We start from the raw sequence: 22,446 nt of genomic DNA on the forward strand, positions 1-22,446 counted from the left end.
CGGAACAGATACGTGTGACATGAGATATTAACAAATATCATAATCAATTCTATAAAAAATTATATTCAAGCCCAAAATTTTCAATTTTTTTATTTCATATTTTGTATATTATAGCGATCCGAGTCTGTTTCTGAATTGTAGCAAATTGCTCTTCGTTTTCTATTTTGTGGCGACATTTTCAGGTTGAAGATACTAAAAAATTATAAAGATACGAATCGGCATGTTAACACTTTACCGACCAATAGTCGATTAATCGGTTTTTTGTCGCCGACGCTTACCGACCGATAGCCTATTAGTAGGCTTTTTCTGCCAACAATCTTTTTTATTATTTGAGCATTTGCTATTTAGTACTAAAGTACCTTGCTCAATTGCATCAGTTGCGTTGCTTTGTAAGCTCTCACAGTTTTATATCTATTTAAAAAACCTACCGTTCACGATGAACGAAAAGAATGGTATTGGAGAATAAACCGAAACAGAGCCGGCGCCAGGGAGAATCTGCGCTTGAGCTGTCGGTCGGACATGCGTATGCTGTTGAACCGCCAGCGGTCAGTAAAATGTTAAAAAGAATATCTAATAATGGTATATTTATTTTAACGGAAAGCAACAATTGATATCTGACACTGATATATCAGAAACAAAGACTATATATTCTGCCTGTATATTGTTAACACTGTTACAAAACGTTGCGAGGATAAAAATAGTGTGAATCAAGACAAATGAAATAAATCATCACGTATCTATCACTATCATTCACTACGAAACAATGAAAACTGGTGGTGTCCGTCGTATTATGGTTTGTTAAATCGCAATTGGAATACATGTATTTCTTATAATGTGTTTCATAATGTTTCTCTGAACTAAACAAGCGAGCAAAATTATATAAAATTATGCAATATACGTTCTGCATTACATATTATAACAAATTTGTAAGTGCACAATAGACATTTAATATATACACATAATGTATAAAAAGCAAGCGATAAATAGCAATTAATTTTAATTGATACCCGACTGTCTGCAATGTCTCTCACGTGATGAAACATCGTAGTCTCCGCAAAGACTGACAACCACTATTCTCATTAACTAAATCTAAATGATTGAGATCATTCTCGATTGTAATTATGTTGACCATCGATTTAATTATAATTCCTACCGCTCCAGTAGCGCTGGTATCTTATTTTATATTAAACCGATAACGTCATATGTGACACGGAAATGATATGGGGGTTAGGTGATCCAAAAACGTAGGATACGAAAAGTTATTAAATGTCACGTCTATTCCTTTAATACCTTATCGGTGCTTGTATATAGCTACCTGTCTTGATAAAAGATTCGAAGAGTAAAAGAGAGAGAGAGAAAGATAACTGACGATGATTGACGACTGTTTTATTTTTTAAATGTATAGCAAGCATAGTGATCAAGAGTATCACGATATTCAATAATATTTAACTTTATGATCGAACTTAAAAGTAGTTTGTTTTACTTTATGCGGATAGTAATTATTAGAATGATTCATTATAAATGCAGGCAAGGTTTTTACCCATCTAGTAATGTAAAACGTTTCGAAGTACCTGAAAATAAAGTGGCATGGAACATTGAATATTCAGAATATAAGCCAATTAAGTATACCGCTCCAAGCCTCAAGGGAAAACCATGGGCAGATTTGGAAATCGATGATATTTCATTTCAACCAAAATGGAATGCTGTTGATGGTAAGCAATTCATAAAAGCTTTACATATTTGATCAATCACTATTAAAATTTTGTGCATTATAATATTTTTAAATATGTATTAATTTATTGTCAACAGGAAATGTGAATCGTAAAAGTTTTACAAATGACTATGTTATAAACGAAGATGGTTGTCCTTTAAATCCCATTGGTCGTACTGGTATCATAGGACGTGGACTCTTAGGACGATGGGGACCAAATCATGCAGCAGATCCAATTGTGACCCGTTGGAAACAGGATATTACAGGTGTAACAGAAATAAATAAAGATACAAATAAACCAATTTTGGAATTCGTTGCTATACAAAGACAAGATTCTGGAGAATGGGCTATTCCTGGTGGAATGGTTGATCCAGGTGAAACAGTCTCAAGAACTTTAAAAAGAGAATTCATGGAAGAAGCCATGAATTCTTTAAAAAGGGATAGAGCAGAAAATGAAGAATTAGAAAAATCTCTAAGAAAATTTTTTGAACAGGGAGAAGAAATTTATAAAGGATATGTAGATGATCCTAGAAATACGGATAATGCTTGGATGGAAACCGTAGCTTTAAATTTTCATGATCATGATAATAATGTTCTTGGAAATATAAAGCTAGTGGCTGGTGATGATGCACTTAATGTACAATGGATGGATATTGATAGAAATTTGAACTTATATGCTAATCATAGTGAGTTTATCAGAAAGACAGCAGAAAAACGTAACGCGCATTGGTAAAGACATTAAAATTTTTAGTAAATAGAACGTGCATAATTATTTTCATCTTTTATTATATTGAAGATTACAAAAATTGATCGAGATCGCTTATATACATACAGGAGAATATGATATTTTGTATGTATCAGTTTGTAGAAAAAGAATAAAATCACATATTATAAAATGAAAACAGTTAGTGATGATAATTATCATAAACTCTTTTCATTTACTGTGCCAATCATGTGTTCCATAAAGCAGAATTAGTTGATAACATATTATATTTTAAATATACATGTACAATGTATATATTCATCATAGATAACAACGTATTTTTTAAAAGTCTATAAATTGAAGTATCATTAAAAACTTCATATCTCCTCATTAAACTAAGTATCTTACCAAAAATGTCATAAAAAGGAGATATTTGTTTATAAATATGAGTTTATGTAATATAAATGGAAAAAGATATAAATATAATATAAATGGCATACATAAAAATACTTTTATATGTATTACAATACTTCCAGATCACAAATTTTATTTCATGAATGTCTTAAAACAACTCTTGGCAGTATGTTCTACTAAATAAATATTTTTTTAAAAATACTGTATATCCTGAATAGATCTTGTTATAGAATTAGTCAATTAATATTTTTATTTTTAATCTTGATAATTCATAATATAATTGACGTAAACGTTATAAAAAAAAAAAAAATGTATATAGCATATCTCAAATACACGAAACATTACATTTCATTTTTACTTTTAATAATCTTGCTACGTTCTAACATGTCACATTACAATTATTTGACTCCACAGAGACAGGTAATATATTTCGTTTACTTAACCCAAAAATATTGAAAACAAATTCTATAGAATTCGTACATTCTACCACGGTTTGCTTATGATCAGAATCTTCTAAAAATTCTGCTTCTGATTGTGTATATAATACATTATTATAATTAATTAGCTTTTTAAGAATATGATTCATATCCTCATTATTTTGCATATGCTGTAAGATATTTGTGCGCTCATTCGGAAGAATTGTATCAATTTCTTTTCGTTTAACTTGGTAATAATGTTTCTCTAAATCTAGCGCATGCTGCGCTTGTCTTTGTCCTAACTTTGCTGCTTTAATAAAATAACTTCGAGCTCTATCAATATCTACTGTAAAACCACCTCTGCCTTGAGCATGAAAAACTCCTAAATTATATATAGCATCTGCATGACCTTGTTCTGCTGCATCGTTATAATGTTTGGCAGCCTAAAAAAAAAAAAAATATAAAACTTAATAAGATGTAGAATTTTGTATTCTTTATGTAACAATTTGTAATTTCCATACTAAAATATGTATACTTTTAACATATTATACCTGCGTGTGATCAACCAATGTTCCAAGTCCTAATTCGTGACACAGTCCTAAATTGAACATACTAGCAGCAGATGATAAACTTGCACCAGCAGTAAAATGTTTTATAGCATCTTTATAACGTCTCTCTTCTAAAGCTTTCAAGCCATATTGAAGTTCGAATTCAGCCACAGTTAATTTATGAGTATTGGCAAATTCTTTGGTAGCTTCTTTTAAAGCCTAAGAATGTATAAAGAATAAAAAACTTTTTTAAAAAGATTTTTTTAAATTTTAGATAGGTTTATAATCAAGATAGAAAAAGCTGAAAACAGTTAATTCTGAAATAACCAAAATTATATTTTGTTTTTGTATAATCTTGTAATATATATGAAATAAAATTATAGTCATGGCAAATAAAATTTATGACAGTTTGTTACTTTTAGAATAAAATTTCAATATTAAGTGAATAAGAATATGTTTTGGAAAGGAAATGTAACAAAAAATTTGTCAAAATCTTATATCCGTTATGTTTTGCTTTTTTACAATGTTACATATTATATTATGAAATAATGATTTACAATTGAATATTTAAAATTAAAATTATTTATTAAACCACTGATTATAAAGTAAAGTACTAAAACCATAATGAAATCTCATTAGATATACATATTTAACATTAAGCAAATTATAATTATATTATAAATTTGTATGAAAGAAATATATAGACCATTAAGAATTAAAATATATGATATAAGGTCTAAATGTAAATATTACTTTAATTGAAGAATGTTATCTGCTCTCTATTATAAATTGTTTTGTCAGTGATTATAATATCTGCAGAATAACATTGTCACCTCTTCAATGGTGATAGGCCCAAATGGCTTTTCTGGTTTCCATTCTGCTTCATTGTTTTCTTGAGCATGTATTTTATTATTGGCGATACAATTAATAATAGGCAAAATGTGTTTTGGTTTTAAATTTAATACTTGATCAAGTAAATAAGAAGTATGTACTTCTGGAACTTGTAATAGTTTGTTTTTTAAGGAATCAACTTGTTCTTTCTCAAAAAGCCTTCTGCGAAGACATAATGTTTGGCATACCACCCATCCAACAGCTAATACACTTGTCTATTAAAAAAATTATCATATTATTTATCTAAAAAATAAAAGTAATTTAATTATTGCTATTAATATAATAAGTTAAATGTTATAAGAAAAGCATATTTACTAAAATATAATCTAATTTGAAATTTTGAATACGATTTCTATGAAAGTTTAGACTTAATTGTAATTTAATATAAAAAATATTGAGAAAGAAAGAGAGAAATGAAAACAAAGCTAAATATATATATATATATTCAGCAAAAATCTAAATGTAAAATATATCACAAAATGGAATTTTACATATATAATTTTAAAAAGAGTTAAGTTTTTCTAAAAGAATATATTAGGTGAAAGGATTATAGATAAGAAAAACAAACAGAAGGGAGCAATTTACCCATCCTATAGCTTCTGACCAAGTGTATTTTGTATTCCATTTGGAATCATGATCTTTGTCTTTTGTACCACTAGCTTTTGTTGATCCACAAAATTCTTTATTAACAGGAAAAGATGGTAGTAACAATTTATGATTACACGTCAAATTAGCTTTAGTCTCATTTTTTGTATTCGATTCTTGAGGCGTTTGACAATAAACGTTTGTACGACATGCACGTCGTTCCAGAGTTTTACGAATACCACGAGCTACTAATTTCCACATCGTGCCAGTTGATTATGATACAGAAAGTATTAAAATTTTTTAAAGTTGTAATGTTTAAAGCTTCTATCTACATACATCTACATCGCATGGGAAAAAACGATACACTAATGTAAAAGTGATTAGTAAAACTGACAGTCGAATCACTGATACTATACTATGGATATTATCGCGGCCTTATTGTGTCTTCAATATGTAGCGCCACTATCGTTCGACTGGTCTACTTCACCTTCCTGTACTTCCTTTTACTCTCGCACGTTTTGTCATTGTGTTCACTAGTGTAAAATATTGAGTGTTGCGAGTGCTAAAATTAATATGGTCGCAATGAAGTCGTTTCATGTAGCATCACAAGATTTTGTGTCCTTAGTATGCTTAGTATGTACGTGGTTCTTCACTTATCTCGAAACCGGCGCTCGTGAGAACATACGAGAGTAGCAATAGTGTAACATGTACGCTTATTACTATAATCAAATGTCGCTCGCCATCTATAAGCTGTTACTAGAAGCATCATTAGGCTAGAACACATAGCCGTTTGATCGCCGATGAAGGACTTTAAATTTGACGTCACAATAAGGAGAAGACGATCGCCAAAATAGCAAGCCTTGTGTTTTCGCTCGATGATTTTATGTCTCTGCGCGCTGCCGAAGCTTCCAAGCAAGCAAGCGCATCCAGTTCTTTTCCCACACGTAATTCAATTGTTTTCTTTTAATAACTGATACCTTGAATTATGCTTATCTGAAATGTAATTAGAACATAATTTTTTTTATTTAAAATTGTGTTCAAGTGCCAAAATTATTAGCGAAAATGAAAATTTTCACATTCCTATAAACATCGAAGTCTTCATTTTATCATTAGGTAATTTTCATTTTTAACATATTAAATATTCTTCTATGTCATATTTCAAAATTTGTTAACGATCATTTTCTACAAATTGGCCACTATCTTATGTTCTTACGAGCGCGGGTTCCGAGTTAAGCGAGTAACTCTGTACTATATATCAAAAAGTCGAATTCTAGAATCTTTTCTATAAATTGCGCGCGCAATCGCCCTAAGTGTATTTTAAAAGTAATAATAAATACTTTTAAAAGTATTACTTTTACTATTAAAAGTATTACTTTTAAAAGTAATAATAAATGCTTGAGAATATTATACGCCATGCATTATATTCTTAAATATAAATTTTTAAATGAACAACTACCTTCTTCTACCTTTGTTGAAATTAATAAATTATTAAATTAATTAATTAATATACTACATTAATATTACAATAAATGTAACTGGACATTTTTAGGCTAATAATTTATTAATTAATTAAATTATTAATTACTTATTATTAAATGTTGTTAGATATTATTAATTATTATTATTATTAAAATAATAATTAATTATTATTACATTAATTAATTAAATTATTAATTAATTAATAAATTATTAGTCTAAAAATGTCAAGTTACATTTATTGCAATATTAAATCATTTACATGGAAGCGTTCATTTTTGCTGTGTTTAAAAAGATAGTATAAAAAGAAAATGATATAAAAAGAAGTATCTGTGAAAAAGTAAAACATATTTCTTAAGAATATTATATATTGTAATGAAATAGTTCAGAATATCTTTACAATTCTATTTTTGTAGTGTATATGTGTAATAATAGGAATTTCATGATACATTTTAAATATATAGTTGGACACTAAAGTGCTGATATCCTTTTACAATCTTTTACTATATTATTCATTCCATAATTTTGTTTGAAATAAAAATTATTTGTGTTTAAAGAAGTATTTATAGCTACTTTTATCAAATGCAATTCATCATACTATATTTTCGTATATCATACATATAGTGCTCTGTGTACAGTATGAATATCTTAGTGGTTAATTTTAAAAACTAAATGCCTCATAAATATTTGCTCCAAGTGTTTTAAGTTCATTATTTGTTATAAGACGTTGTAACAAATCGCTTTGAAAATCTTTTAATGTTGGTTTATCTGGTACTTGTCCATTTATAATTGGTATTATTTTAGCCATTGGCATGGACACCTTATTAATATTTATAAACGCATTTGAATCATACTTTGTGTTTATGCTAGTTTGACTCGATGTTCCTGGTACTGAAACACCATTCTGAATAGTTTTACCATTTTCTACTATAGGAGAAGCAACAAAGAATGCAGAAATGTGGTCCACTAGTAAACTAAATCCGCTTCTAATACTACTTTGTGTTAAATTTTGTACTTCTTCACTTTCTAGAAGATCCAATGTTTCATTGAATAATTTTAATAATATAGGTGTTTGTTCTTCCTCACAATTTGATAATAGCATGTATTCAGCAAGATTTTTTACAGGATCTTTTGAACTGTCTGCAGAAAGAGAAGATGTTAAGGCCCAGTATATTTCTTCTATGTCTCTTAAAGTCAATTCTTCTTTCAAACAAATTGATGCTGTTATTTCTGCCACCTTGTCTTTTATGAGTAAACCCAATTTTTTAATTCCTTTGTATATAAAGTGACTTGAAAGTGACATATATTTTGTTTGTACAACATTTTCTGTTGTTGTACCATTAGAATTCTGAATATCCTTGTATACATGACCGCCCATTACGTTAAATTGAATTCTTATTAACGTTGCTAACATGGCATATGAATAAACTACTAAGGCAGATCTAGCAATTGCTAACACTTTTAATTCATTCCAACATGATACTTTATCAGGACAACCATTTCTAAGCTTATCTACAACAGCATTAGTATCCAAAACTTTTATTATAGAATCTTTTAAAGTTAATGTAAGAGACATTATCATCTGACTGCATGTTCTTTCATTACATTCAAAATATTGACGTCGCTTTGATCTGTCCAGCATATCTTTTATTTCTTTCTCTTGCCATTCTCGAAGTCTACGTGCTGTATATCTGACAAAAATAACACCGCCAACTATGATACCTCCCAATATAAACTTTCGTCTATGCCGGTTCACAAATCCACGAAGACTTGAAAACATTTTTTTACATAAATTGTATAAAATGTTGTTTACAAAATGTTATGTATCATAAATAGTAACAATATTTTTGCTCAATTAACTATGAAAGTGTCTTAATCATGAAATAATTTATTGCACATTCACTTCTGCAGGATTAGTTAAAACTGTATTTCTTGATCTATATGCAATAAAGTTACTTGTATCGATAAATCTCTCTACACAATTTACAATACAACTTCGATTAGTTGAACTCAAGGAACTACCAGGTGTTCCAATACAGAGTTGCCAGCAAATATCAGTTAAGTTAAGTGCCAGTCTCTGAAAATAAAAAGATTACCTTTACATATATTTGCAATAATATATTGCAATTTCTTTTTCAAAATATTTTTGTATTTATAAATCAACTAACTAATCTCAATACTTAACACATAAAATTAACATACTGTTAAAAGACATTATTTTGGATATAATTTTATATTCAATGCAAAAGAAAACAACTGTTGTTACATACAATATAAAAGTCAATGAGTATCCTGCTTATTCTTTATTTTCTAATATTTGATGATAGATACTACTTTCAATATTCCTAATTCCGGAATTATATTAATTAAAAATTATTGTACGGAATATTAAAATGACTTAAAAGAGAAATATTTATTTACAAACTAACCTGAAATTGTTGATTTTTACTTTCTCGCTCAATGAACGTTTGTAGTTGCTCGTCGACCGTACCTTTCGATCTTTGATCCTTCATAAACGTCATTATTTAATTCTCACCGTACTTTTTTTTAAAGCTGAAATGATCGTATATGACCATTATACTATTATTATAATACCGAAGCTTATTTTAATTTTCACTTACTAAGAAAATGAACTTAGTCAGGGCAAATTAATAACAATAAATTAACAATAATGATAAAATTCAAGGTTAGTATTAAGTTTTGTATTTATGAATTTAAATTATTTGATAGAATCAGATAGAATCAAGAAAATGCAATTTATAATGTGACGGACTTCAGATATGTGCCGTGCCAACTTCAGTCAGTTACCTCTAAAATCCGCTCATAGTCCACCGATTGAACGATTTTTAAAACTCATAATTTAGGAGCCAGAAAGAATATTTAAATAAAACTAGTCTCAATTAATTCTTTAGGTTTCACATTTTTATTTGAACCTTCAAAAGTTCAAGAATTCTGCCTAGAAGTCAACAAATTTATTTTTTTTAATTGTCACATATCAATTAGTTCTATCTTTTCACAGCTAGATGATGATAAGATACAATTGATTAAATCTTATACATATTTTTTAAATAGTATATTAGGTAATCTATTTATACATCGAATCAGTACTAAATCCCTTACAGATTATACAATGTATTATTTATATATACGATAAATTATAAATCTGATCTAACACCAAATCCAGGTCCTGGTGGTGGTGATGTCAATGACGTTAAACCAGATGCCGGATCTGCTGCAAATCTAGGAGAATTTTGTGGTCCTGGTGGCGGTCTTTCACCTTTTTTAAATGCATTTATTATAGCTGTAGCACTTTCAGGCGTTAAATCTTCCTGTAAGAGATATTAATATTACTTATACTTATTTTATGAACGTTCAATTTATTTTAAGGCATATCCTGAATCTAAAATCAAATTAGGATTATCCAGTTAGGGCTATGAAATATTTTATAAAATTATACTTACATAGTAATCATCATTAACTTGAAACATTGGTGCATTAGCACAAGCACCAAGACATTCTACTTCAGAAATAGTAAATAGTTTATCTGCAGACATTTCTCCAACTTTACAATTTGTAGCTTTAACTACAGCTTCCACAATGGAATCAGAATCTCGTAACCAACATGGAGTACAGGTACAAATTTGTACATGATATTTTCCCATTGGTCTTCTATTGAACATTGTATAAAATGTTGCAACTTCATAGACTCGCATGTGAGGGACATCTAATATTTCCGCTACTTTGTGCATAGCAGAAATAGGTAACCATCCATGTTGACGTTGAGCCAGATCTAACAGAGGTATCATCGCACCACGTTTATGACCTTCAGGATAAATTTTTAAAAGAGCTGCGATGCGTTTCTTGTTTGCTTCATTGAATTCAAATGGTATACTTGGATTATCAACTTCGCTATCTCTATGCTATTCAATATAAAATGAATTAGCATCGATGTAAAATATTCATTAATTTCATATCTATATAATAATACATACAATAAATAACTGATCTGAGATGCGAATGGTTGAAGTATATAATCCTCTAGCGTTCTTGCAATTCTGTTTAGCCAAAAAAAGTAAATAAATAATACAAATTATTCAAAAGAATTTATTAGATGTCAGATAACTATACTTTGTGATCTGTAAAGTATTTAAAATACAATATGTTTAAAACAATGAAAAAAATTACATTACCTACTTGTTTCACAGAATATTTTTATTTTCAGAAGAAAAAGGAAAACATTTTATCAAAGTTAATTTTAATTTGATCATAAATTAGTATTTCGAAATATAATGTAAAATATTTATTAAATGATAATGAAGTATTTGAAAAAGTTTGGACCATATAAATTGATATGTGCATATGGATAATAACATATTTTTCATAATAAGAATAGTATCAATAGCATAAATAAAACTTAAAATTATTTGACATTGGTTATTAAAATCCTTTTATATTTTTAAGTAGTTACTTTAAACAAGTAAAGATAAGGAAAACTAATTTCATGATATCATTTTAATGTATTTTATTACTGTAAAATATACGGTAAATTTATATAAATAAACAAAATTATATAAGATTATGAAAGAGGTTATGACACTAGGAATTAGGCTATACAGTATTAGGCTATATAAAACTTACGGCAAGAGTATGAATTATACGCAAAGGTAAAAACATGGTTTTAAGATTATTGTACATTTATTGTTAACAGTTATTCGCTTCACTTTTTTGTTTCTGCGAAATAAATATTTAAATCGCAATTTGAGATAGATCACATTTCTTCGTTTAGAGCGTCACCTATTGGGTCGATTTAAAATTAAAAATTGCTATTTTCAAATTAGCGCTAATTTTAAGTCATCACATGTGCATATACGTATATAATAAGTGAGAATAACAATTTTATTGTAGTTTGTATTGGAGTTAATATAAAATGTAAGAGAAATTGAGAATAATATCTAAACATGACAAAAAATAGAAAGTAAGAAATACATATAAAATAATTCAAATGAAATTATGAGAATTACTTATTACAATATTATGCAATTACTAATTAAGTTGTATTTGTGTTTCTAAATTAGACCAAAGGCTGACTTATAATTTAAATCAGAAGTATAAACACAAAATAAAAATTACCACCTAATGACAAAATCCGCGGTCACTTAGTTGCCAACCCAATAGAAATATTTATCTTTTTACGATTTCACTTTCCTCCTAAATACAAACGCGCTTTTTTTTATTGACGTTAGATACATGTTATTTATCATTCCGCTTAGCAATTGCAAAGGTGCGTATAACAAATTTAAACGAATAGCTCCATATTGTTTTTTCATCAATATTTTATTATATATTTTTATTAAAAATTTTTAATAAATCCTATGTTTTGTTGATGTACAAATACATTCTTCGTCAAAGAGATAGCCCAGGTGTGCTATCTTTAATTTCTCAATAACGCGTGCAAAGTTTTTCGTCTGTAACGTATAATATTAAAACATTATGAGCTCGGAATATGCGGTTCATTAAAAATAATTAAAAATATTATGAGGTTTAGTGTGTAACAAAAAAAATTGTTTTATTTTATGAACGAAATGATAGCACATGTACAATAAGAAAATAATAATCAACATAAATTATAACTAACAATAATTACTTATCAAACATATATACTTATTTAATAATAGGTACATCCACCTTTACTTTCTGTTACTTTTATTGTACGATTTGCTATCGATTTATATAGTTCCCAGATATAACTTAGACTTAACGTATCCCACTCGCGTACAATTGCATTTTTTAATTCTTGTACATGTTGATACTGCTTTTCATTCGCGTATACGCCGTGAACAAGTTCTGCCCAGCAATTTTCAATAATATTAAGGTCCGGAGAGCGTACAGGCTACAGCAAAATAGATATATTATTTTCATTAAAATAAGATTGGACCAATCTTGATGTGTGTACAGAAGTATTATCTTGTTGAAAGATGTAATCAGATTCAGAAATGCGTTCTGCATGATTATTTATTTGTTTTTTGATTAAATTTATGTATCGAACACTATTCATTCTCCCATCGATGAACTTGATACTTGTCTTGCCGAAATAACCGATGCCGGCCCAAATCATCACGCTGCCTCCTCCCATTTGTCGTCGAATTGCTGATATTGCCTCTTTTCTTATGTCATGAAAATAGTATTAGAAACCGTCAGGACCATCCAAGTTGAATCTTTCTCGTCTGAAAATAGTACTGCTGAAAATGACAACGTGAGTTCGTGCTCGCCATCCATATGCAGATGCGTTAGTTATAAGAAATAGTAACTAGAAGATAGTTCTAGATACAATCGATAGATTTAATCGATAGGTTTAAGATGTTCTTTTGTTTTTATCCCTAGTCCATGTAAGAAAGTGTAATAAAGGTCTTTTTGGCTCAGAACGGTGTGATAGATTTATCCAAAGAATAAAATAATAGCTATTGTGATCTTACCTCTGAATAAAGAAATAACAAGTACGCTTTTCCATTTCTTTTTCCAATGCATTCTTTCTTTTGCAAAGCGTAAACGTTCTACTTTGTGTTTCGTTGTTAATGAAGCTTTCTTTTTCAATTTTAGTGCTAGTGGAACTCGACGTTCACTTGAAACACTGGCACTAACACTAGATTTTTCCAGTATTCGCTTTGTTGTTAACTGCGTGATTGGAAGCTACACCCAAAATTGCTCGCTTATCACGATCGGATAACGATGACGAGTATTACTTTACGATCTTTTCTTATTATTTTTGATATTTTTGCTCCTGATAACTATTGCTGTTTTAGTTCAAGAATTTGCTTTTTTTCAGACTCGTTTAATTTTTTTCCGCGTCCTACATATTTACAAATTTATATAATATTGTACTGTAATCTTTACTCGTTGATAGATCATGAACTACTGAGCAATTTCTAAACATGTTAACAGAGTGTGTTATCATTTCGTTCTTAAAATAAAATAATATTTTTTGTTACACACTAAACCTCATAATATTTTTAATTATTTTTAACGAGCCGTATATTCTGAGCTCATAATGTTTTGATATTATACGTTACAGACGAAAAACTTTGCACGCACATTGAGAAATTAAAGATAGCACACCTGGGCTATCTCTTTGACGAGGAGTGTATATGTATAAGTGATGTTACACAGCCTCCTTCGCAACTGGGCAAGTTACAGCCCTGATATGGTACAAGATGGTATAGAATTTCAATAGGTAAAATTAAACGATTTCGGTTGATGTACGATCTTAGATTTTGTGTAACTGTCCACTCCGAAAGTGGATAGCATTTTGAATATTTAAAAATAAATATCAATTAATGTATCGTTGCATTCACCATAAAAAAGTATTAACGTATTTAGATTGAATATTGATTAGTTTAAAGGATATTGTAACATTAAGGGGGTATTCTAGTTCAGAGGCATGAATTTCGGGCGGATTTTGAAGTTCTATACAAACGAAACAAAAAATATTTTTACTATCCATTTTTTTATCATTTGTTTATTGATATTTTAAGATTACATAAAAAATTAACCGAAAAAAGAAACTTAAAATTCACAAAGTTATGAGCTGGCAAAGTGAGGGGTCCAAAAAAAGGGTGTCCTGGCGTACATGATTTCAACCCTTCTAGTCATCTGAAGCAAGAAAGCCGTATGGATTCTCAATTAGTATAGATGTAGCTATAGTTTGAACCTTGGAAAAGTCAGAAAAATATCTTTTCACAAAATGGCGGTCGTTTGAAGAAAAAGTTTCCTTTTTGACATGTTTTTTTAGCAATTCCGAATTATTTAAAAATAGTAAAATTAAGAATTTTGATCTGAACGTGGTTCAGGGGACAGAGGAATGTATAAAGAATATTCACGCCAAATTTCAAATAAATCGGTTCATTAAAACTCGAGATATCGTGCACGCTAACTCGAAAAAAGTAGTTTCGAGAAAAACGCGTTTAAAGTTTTGAGACAAGTTTCCGGCAATTTTATTCATAGAATGGTACAGCATATTTACATATTTTTAATCGGCGATTCCTGCTCTATATAAGAAACTTTCCTCTACTTCAAAATGCTCATTCTCCGAAGTTCTTTTATGGAGACGAGCAGTCCTGGCTTCCTTTGATGCCTCTGAAGCTCGGAGTTCAGAGCGCTCGATGCGAACTTTGTCTCGTCTAACTGCGAACGCATGAGCTTCTGGGCCAATCGTGATTCCCATGACACTTAAGATTCTTAATATGGGTATAAAACCTTCATTAAAAATACATACTGCGAGGAAAGTGGAAATTTGAATTGTCTGCGTTTCTGCGTATCCACGTCCAGAGTATTATGTGCTTCGGAGCAAAGGTCCATATTAACGAATTTAGCGATTCGTTATTATTTTGGATTTCAGAACCCAAAGATCGCTTCAACTGAATTATTGAATTAAAAATACATTAGAAAGGGATAAAATACAATAAAGATTTTATGAGGGTATTCAAACGTAGGTACTCGGGCAGAGTCTACCGTCTACTGTTTATTTGTTCCAGTCGGACCGGAGCAGATGCCGCGTCACAAAAATGGCTGTAACTCATAAAATAATTGAAATTTTGAAAAATCCTTTTAAGGGCATATTTTTGAATGTCTAAACTTTGGAGATATGAAAACAAATTTTCGATTTTTTCAAATTTGTAGACTAGAATACCCCTTTAATTCATTGATTTATTCTATCTAAATGATACATAAAAAATAACTTGAAAAATTATTTTGTTATATTAATTATATTATTATATTAAACCATTAATTAAATTAAATTAAATTACGATGCTTAATTTATTATACATATATAATGATAACGTACTACAATATAATATAAATTATATATGTATACATATATAGATACTATAAATATATAAATCATTATTAAATTATTATCCTCAGATAGGTTATCGTTAGTTATTTAGGTTATTTTTTTTAGAGTTTTTAAGATCACTCTTAGTTGTTTTAATTTGATGGAATCTTACAATCTTTTTTCTTAACTTCTTTGCCGATTTTTCAGTAGAATGGAAAGACAAATCTAATAAGATTTATCGAAAAGGTCTTATTATCATTAAAACAGAAGAAATAGTGAAAAAATATATTTTAAAGAAAAATTTGTAGAAGCTGTATAAGTATACATATGCATGTATATATATTGAACAATAATCAGTTCTCTACTGTCGTCAATAGATTTTCACAAATTTTGTCAACATGTTTCATAAGATCTAGCCAATTTAATCTGTGATTAATCCAAGTATGCATTCGAATTCCTAACAGCATTTCTTTTCCAATGCTGTAGAAATTTAGTTTACTCTGCTTTGATTAGGATTTTTCAATAAAATAAGAATCAATAATTTTATTCTCGATTCATCAGCGATTAAATCGTACGTTGACACTTCGCAAATACTGATGGAAATAATAATAGTATACCATCAGAGTATTATGTTTGTTCTCTATGATTCATGATTATAAATTATAACTACTTTTTCGAAAGATCCCAAACGTACTGATTCACATCCTCTTGATTCGAGAACTACTATAATGTATAATATATCGGAATAGTATAGATATGAAACATTTCAATGTATACAAACGTTATGTGAGAGGTCAAACCAATTTGCTTTCAATAAAGATGTGTGTGTGTGTGTATATTGCCAGTACCTATGTATAGGACTGGTTTATGGATATTGCATTTTCTTTTATTCATAGGGGAAACGAAATCTATGGAGTTTATAGATTTATTTTGAGAAATTTGTGGGCATTATATAAATATATGTATGAATAAGAAAGGTAGAGATAAATCAATACAACAGGTCTATATCTTCCTTATGCATTGTATTTATTATTCATACAACTAATCACATTTATTACACCACAATACACAACGATACACTTAATAATTTAATCGAATCTAAATCGTAATCGTGGTACAACAGTAATCGATTAATAATGTAGAGGTATAAATAGCACACTTACTGTGATATCGTGTATATTCTACGATATACATACAACTGGTCAAGAATTTCGTAAAATCTCGGACCTGTAATCGGTATTCTTCCATCTACAATACTATCGCGCGAATCATTCGTAACTAAACGGTGCAGTTTTTGCTTTTAACACGCTCGAAGGAAATTGAACAACGGAACTAACAATAAGATCCCCTTATTTCTACATATGCTGTAATTACTTTGTGTAATGACACCGAATGATCGTTAGTTCTCAACTGTTAATTTTTTGCAATCTGCCTTACAAATATATCTATATATGTACGTATATAAAGAACAAATTTTTGTTATCAATCGATGTTGCATCTTTATAAAAACGTCGTAATAAACTTAATTATTTGTTGCTACGAAATAGTTACGCGAAGTATTAAATCATCTTAACGTGTAAGGATAGTTTTCAGAATGCAAAAAATCAAGGTGTTACATCATTCTAATTTCTAAGTCTCTTATAAAAGGACTGGAAGATGTGTTCAAATCATTTCGAACTGATAGAACAGAATTAAATATGCGTTTATACTATGCCTCGTAATATTACAAAATTCGATCGGCCGTGACATCTTTAGCAATTTGATCGAGATATTATAATAAGCCACATCGATCGATCGATCTTCCTTGTAACGTAATACATCATTCTGTACGTATATCCTTTCTTCCTAACACTCAAATATATGTACTAATTTTGTGAATAGCTGATATATTCTTTACTTATACTAAAGCTATTTTAGGTTGGTACATTTTATACACGTAATTATAGCATAGGCGACGGAAACAGTGAATCTTCGAAATAACGTCTTGCGAACAATGAGATTACAATAATTAAAGTATGATTCTCTTACAAAAATTCTCTTGCCGTTGATGTCGAACAGTATTATTTCAATCGAATATTATTAGTCGTGTTCATTACTTTAATTTTTATTTACGTGACTCTTTTTTAGTTTTTTTTATAATAGAAATCATAAATTTGGGAGAATAATCCAGTTTCTTTCAGATATACTGATAATATTTATTAAGGAAAATAAATAGAAAACATTTTTTTTTTTCGTTTGTGATGCTTTCTATCAGAATGAAAATACATTTTAAGTGATTAAGTAATTAAAAAACAAGCGATTAGAAAAATATTTCTCTACGTATCAAGCCTCGTAAAAAGAGTCACATAAACGAAGATTTAGAGTACGTATATCATCTTACGTCGGTTTTATATAAGTTCGCTGTTACGATCACATGAACACATGCAGCGTTCGGTATTCATTAATATCGTAAGTACATTGATGCATCGTTGATTTTGATATATAAAACGATGCTTAATCGTTCTCCAATTGCGGAGGCAAGATATTGTTATTGCAAATCAGAATTATTTTCACAAATTTTTTAAATTGATATTTTATTCTAAATTATGCTATGGATGTTTTGTTTCGATTGGTTTTAATAATAACTAATGAAGAATTTCTCTCTAATATTTTGGAAGTAAATTTTCTTTTTACTTTTTTTACGTTTTCATGTTTAGAAATGATGAATCGTATGTTCCGTTTTACGAGACGGAATTTTTATAGTCGTGAATATTATAAACTAATCAAAGTTGATTGATCGATAGAGATCTTTTGCAAAGAGAATTTTCTCGATTTGAGATAGAAAACGCTAGTAAGTATTGAAATAAACAAGTACATACAGAATGTCTTAAAAGTAATACATATATTGTATTCACTATCAAAATGTCAATTTTGATATGCATGATAATAAAAATGCATAGAAATGCTTGGCAAAATAAATTTTACTAAACATTAAGCTTGCAATTTATTGAAAAGTTGTTAATTAGGTAAAACTTTTAGTTTCAAATTTAAGAAAGGATGAATATCCAGCACCCTATATACATGTAGCTAATATAAATGAAGTCATAGTTTAGGAAACGATTGAAAATATTTGTTGTTTATTTAAAAGATGTTGATAAGAAAATTAATTGTCGAATATTACAAATAAATTTGTTCGATATAGCTGATTTAAAAAACTTTTAAGGGAAAATTATAAGATGTACGTGCCTGTCACTCTTAGGAACTTATTTGTTAAGCAGGACAATTATCATCAATCATTTTATTTAATGTACCTGTATATGTGAATGTTGTTATAATTAATTCCACTTAACGATAAAGTTTCCCATTTCATTTGTAAAATTTCCACAGTCGGCTTATTTTTTATTGTCGAAGTATACACGAATAACATGCAGGGAAAACAAGTTTTAAAATTCGGAAGAACAATTGATTATGTTCGTGTTATGTAAAATTATAAAAGGAAATTTCTCATTACTAATATACACATACCCTTTTGTACGAAATTTCATATTAAAGCGCATTAAATATATGTTAATTAAGTAAATACCGTTTCCCTTTATGTCTTGTCAAATTTTATGACGACAACAAGGTTAATTTTAATCATCGTAACATTTGAAGCTACGACAATTCTTTTTGCAGCAAGTAGTAACCGATCATTCGATGAATAGTTATTTCCACACATTTCGAGCTTAGCCTCTATATTTCTTCGATAATCGTTACTACTATTATTATCACTACTGCTACTAATAATAATACTAATAATAATATCAACTAGAAAAGAATCTTAATAATTTATATAGAAAATGTACAAGAAAATCTACATTCAACGTACGCGTATATCTTTATAAATGTGATCGATTTGTGATAACCGAATGAGAGAAGAATAAATAAATTAAAAAAGAAGGTTATACTATATGAGAAAAATGGGAAGTCTGAGAGCGGGGAAAAGACCATGTACAATGTACAACGTTGTAAAATCTTATTGTTAGTCTAACTGGTGGCATAACTGCAATAAGAGAGATGAAATATCGCTTTGCAGGAACGATTCGTAAACCCAAAGAGTTTGATATACATGACATAAAGAATCTTTTAGGCAAAACACCATGTGTCCACGTTTTTGTCAATAATAAAACTTCACAGAATTTATAATATGTATACATACATGTCATCAAATAAAAGGAAAATAAGGTAGTAAAAACTTGTTTATCTGAACTCTCGTATATAAATATCGGCAAATTGCAGGCAGTGTTTGTGCACAAATATTGTGTATATTTCCAATTATTATGTAAATTATACATATAATAATATTGTGTATTGTTATTTAATTGAATATATTGTGTTTGTATAATAATTTACTTTATGTAATTTGCGTATTATAGAAATACAAGGTACAATAGAATGTATTATAGCACATATCTGTTGTATAGTTATACGTACTCGTATATAAGTGTTTTATAAGCTAAGAAAGGATGATAGAAACTTTGATTTTAGTTAGATTATACATATCCTAAGAATTAGAGAAACAAGTTTTTGTTACTTATGTGTATATATATATAGTTTATTAATTAATAAACAGATTTCCCAATTGCATGAAATGAATGCGTTCTTTCTATTTTTTGACACATCTTTAATTAAAGTAAAAGAAAAAATGAAAGTATTGCGAATTTACTAATAAAATCATTATACCGCATTATTATTCTTTTGATTACGCGTGTCAATATTGCATATTCTTCGCATTCGTAGTGTATCTGTATTATATATAACAAACTATAAAAATGACATATTTATACGAAATAGTGATACGACTGATATGCATATAATTCTAATTTACTACCGAATACTGCACATTTGATTCATTTTATTAATACATTTAACGGCATACAACATTCTTATCGATTTTTTTCGCACATTTTGAGCAAAATGTTAAATTTGAGACTAAAAACGTTAAGTTTTAAGAAAGATAAAGCATATACGTTGTCTGATATTCAAATTGCAACGTAGCGTAGTAAAAATCAACTTATGAATTATAATTTGTAAAACGTAACTTCCTTTATTGTAAGTTATAGTGCGATCTCAATCTCTTCTGATTTATGATATAAATTGAATAGAAAAAAAATATAAGCTATAAATTCATAGAAAATGTATACATATATCGATATAAATGTCTAACTAAGTCTAATTTAATACAAAATATTGCATTTTTGGTTGGATGAAATGCATGTGAGAAATGTTGTTGTTGCAATATATGTATACACAATTTTTCCAAATTTCTAGAAAATTGTTGCATATACCACAATACATTGTAAAATAATAGAAATCTCTAATTAGATATACATACTTCATATGTTTTATTACCCAAATTATTTAAAAAGTTGTAAAAAATACATACAGAGATGCGTATATATGTTTACCTACTATCTGTTTTTATTTATTACCTACTATATGTTTCCATATAGACCAGATATAGCAAATTTTAGAACATGCCAACTAAAATCCTAAGCTCAAAAAATATGTCACCGAGACTGTTACATTTATAAATTTACAGCTTTATTTATAAAAATTGTATAACATAATATACAAAAGTTAATAAGTTCTTAGAAGTAAGTTAACGTGTATTTGGAATTATTTATCAGAAAAGTCAACAAAAATAACCAAAACATCAAAGAATAAAATTAAGTTATCAAATAAACCGTTCATCATTTTATTCGATATAGATGTTGCTTTCTATATTGATGATCCTTGACGTAAACAATTTATTAGCTTTGATAAATTAAAAGTCTCTGTATGCAACATAAACCAACTTACGCCCTGTTCACGTGTATTTGGATTCTCACTTGCACTTCATTTCGTTTGAGTTTTCTTTGTTACTTATCATTAATCTTAGGATATCGTCGAGTATTTTTATTTTGTTCGAGAAGTAAGTATGCGAGAGTACATACAGCTATTGGCAGTTTTGAAAATGAATGTGCATCCTTTTCTACGTACATATACGAGTAAAGTTTTAACTTCTGTTTCTCAATCTCTCTGGTTCGTTCATTTTCTTTTATTCCATCTTTTTCTTCTCCGCTGCTTGCTCTATCTTCCCAATCTTTCTCCGTCTAATTTTCCTTGGTGTGATGCAAATTAGTTCAATGGCACGATTTTGCCCTCCGCTGGAAGCGTCGCATTCGACGATGCCACTCGTCGCGCCATTCGATCACAATCGACCTCTGCGTCACTGTCAGTCCACCTTGACCTCCGCCATCGCTTTCTTGACCGAGAATCAAGTACGATCTGGAAATTTCAATGGTCTAACTTAAAAGTCAATTCGTTATTGTTTATCATTCCCTAACTCTTTATAACTAAAATTTCATTTGCTTAATAGGTATAAGAGAGAAAGAATACAAATTAAAATGCAATTCATTAGGTTATACTTTCTTGATTTAATCGTCATAAATAGATCATTTGATATTCAGGATAGTGAGATAGTGTAAATATTAATACGATGCAACAGTACATAGTCATAAAACGAAATAAAATTAAAAAATTAAACATATGGATGCACATAGCTTTACGAATAGTTAACTTGCCTCGGTATATGATATTTAAATATTTTTGTATATTATTGATCCATCGATATTTTATTGTATCCCAGTCCTTTTTAAATTAAGATATTTATATCTTATGTGTGAAATGTGTACATCTTATATTTATATCTTAGTATGTGAAATTGCTTCTATTGTTAGCAAGAAGCTTCATCATTACCGTTTTAAATAATAATCTGATTAAGTCGTATAATTCGATGTAAAAAGTATGAGTAAAGAAAGTATAGAATCTAACTTTCGAAAGTTAATTTATTAATTTTGTTTACATCACAT

The 22,446-nt window shown here is 28.7% G+C and overlaps 6 protein-coding genes across 6 annotated transcripts in view; 1 reads left to right on the top strand and 5 right to left on the bottom strand.

Moving 5' to 3' along the window:
- Window positions 1-519: 519 nt before the first annotated feature.
- LOC100649073 (ADP-ribose pyrophosphatase, mitochondrial) lies at window positions 520-2,613 on the top strand. Its single transcript, XM_012318360.3, has 2 exons — window positions 520-1,712; window positions 1,810-2,613. Exons 1-2 carry the CDS (start codon window positions 1,454-1,456, stop codon window positions 2,442-2,444), a joined length of 894 nt encoding a protein of 297 aa, XP_012173750.1. The 5' UTR covers window positions 520-1,453; the 3' UTR covers window positions 2,445-2,613.
- On the bottom strand, window positions 2,481-6,733 carry LOC100648188. The gene is made up of 4 exons (XM_012318359.3): window positions 5,269-6,733; window positions 4,626-4,898; window positions 3,796-4,011; window positions 2,481-3,687 (listed from the first exon to the last, which is right to left on the bottom strand). Exons 1-4 carry the CDS (start codon window positions 5,527-5,529, stop codon window positions 3,208-3,210), a joined length of 1,230 nt encoding a protein of 409 aa, XP_012173749.1. The 5' UTR covers window positions 5,530-6,733; the 3' UTR covers window positions 2,481-3,207.
- A 361-nt stretch (window positions 6,734-7,094) lies between these two features.
- Window positions 7,095-8,524, bottom strand: LOC125384615 (peroxisomal biogenesis factor 3). Its single transcript, XM_048414509.1, has one exon. The coding sequence runs from the start codon at window positions 8,522-8,524 to the stop codon at window positions 7,406-7,408; it is 1,119 nt and encodes a 372-aa protein (XP_048270466.1). The 3' UTR covers window positions 7,095-7,405.
- A 75-nt stretch (window positions 8,525-8,599) lies between these two features.
- LOC100649193 (mitochondrial import inner membrane translocase subunit Tim8 A) lies at window positions 8,600-9,524 on the bottom strand. Its single transcript, XM_012318361.3, has 2 exons — window positions 9,174-9,524; window positions 8,600-8,821 (listed from the first exon to the last, which is right to left on the bottom strand). The coding sequence occupies exons 1-2, from the start codon at window positions 9,264-9,266 to the stop codon at window positions 8,633-8,635; spliced, it is 282 nt and encodes a 93-aa protein (XP_012173751.2). The 5' UTR covers window positions 9,267-9,524; the 3' UTR covers window positions 8,600-8,632.
- Window positions 9,525-9,644: 120 nt separating this feature from the next.
- LOC100649313 (NADH dehydrogenase [ubiquinone] flavoprotein 2, mitochondrial) lies at window positions 9,645-11,558 on the bottom strand. The gene is made up of 4 exons (XM_003402195.4): window positions 11,383-11,558; window positions 10,737-10,799; window positions 10,206-10,664; window positions 9,645-10,073 (listed from the first exon to the last, which is right to left on the bottom strand). Exons 1-4 carry the CDS (start codon window positions 11,437-11,439, stop codon window positions 9,900-9,902), a joined length of 753 nt encoding a protein of 250 aa, XP_003402243.1. The 5' UTR covers window positions 11,440-11,558; the 3' UTR covers window positions 9,645-9,899.
- Window positions 11,559-16,581: 5,023 nt separating this feature from the next.
- Window positions 16,582-22,446, bottom strand: part of LOC100648728 (netrin-B) — a 113,064-nt gene continuing 107,199 nt past the window's right edge. The window contains exon 7 of the mRNA XM_012318362.3: window positions 16,582-21,862. Within this exon, the coding sequence (XP_012173752.1) occupies window positions 21,718-21,862 (145 nt within the window). The 3' untranslated portion in view covers window positions 16,582-21,717. The remainder of the gene's footprint in view (window positions 21,863-22,446) is intronic.

Source organism: Bombus terrestris, chromosome 2 (assembly GCF_910591885.1).
Source record: "Bombus terrestris chromosome 2, iyBomTerr1.2, whole genome shotgun sequence".
NCBI lineage: Eukaryota > Metazoa > Arthropoda > Insecta > Hymenoptera > Apidae > Bombus > Bombus terrestris.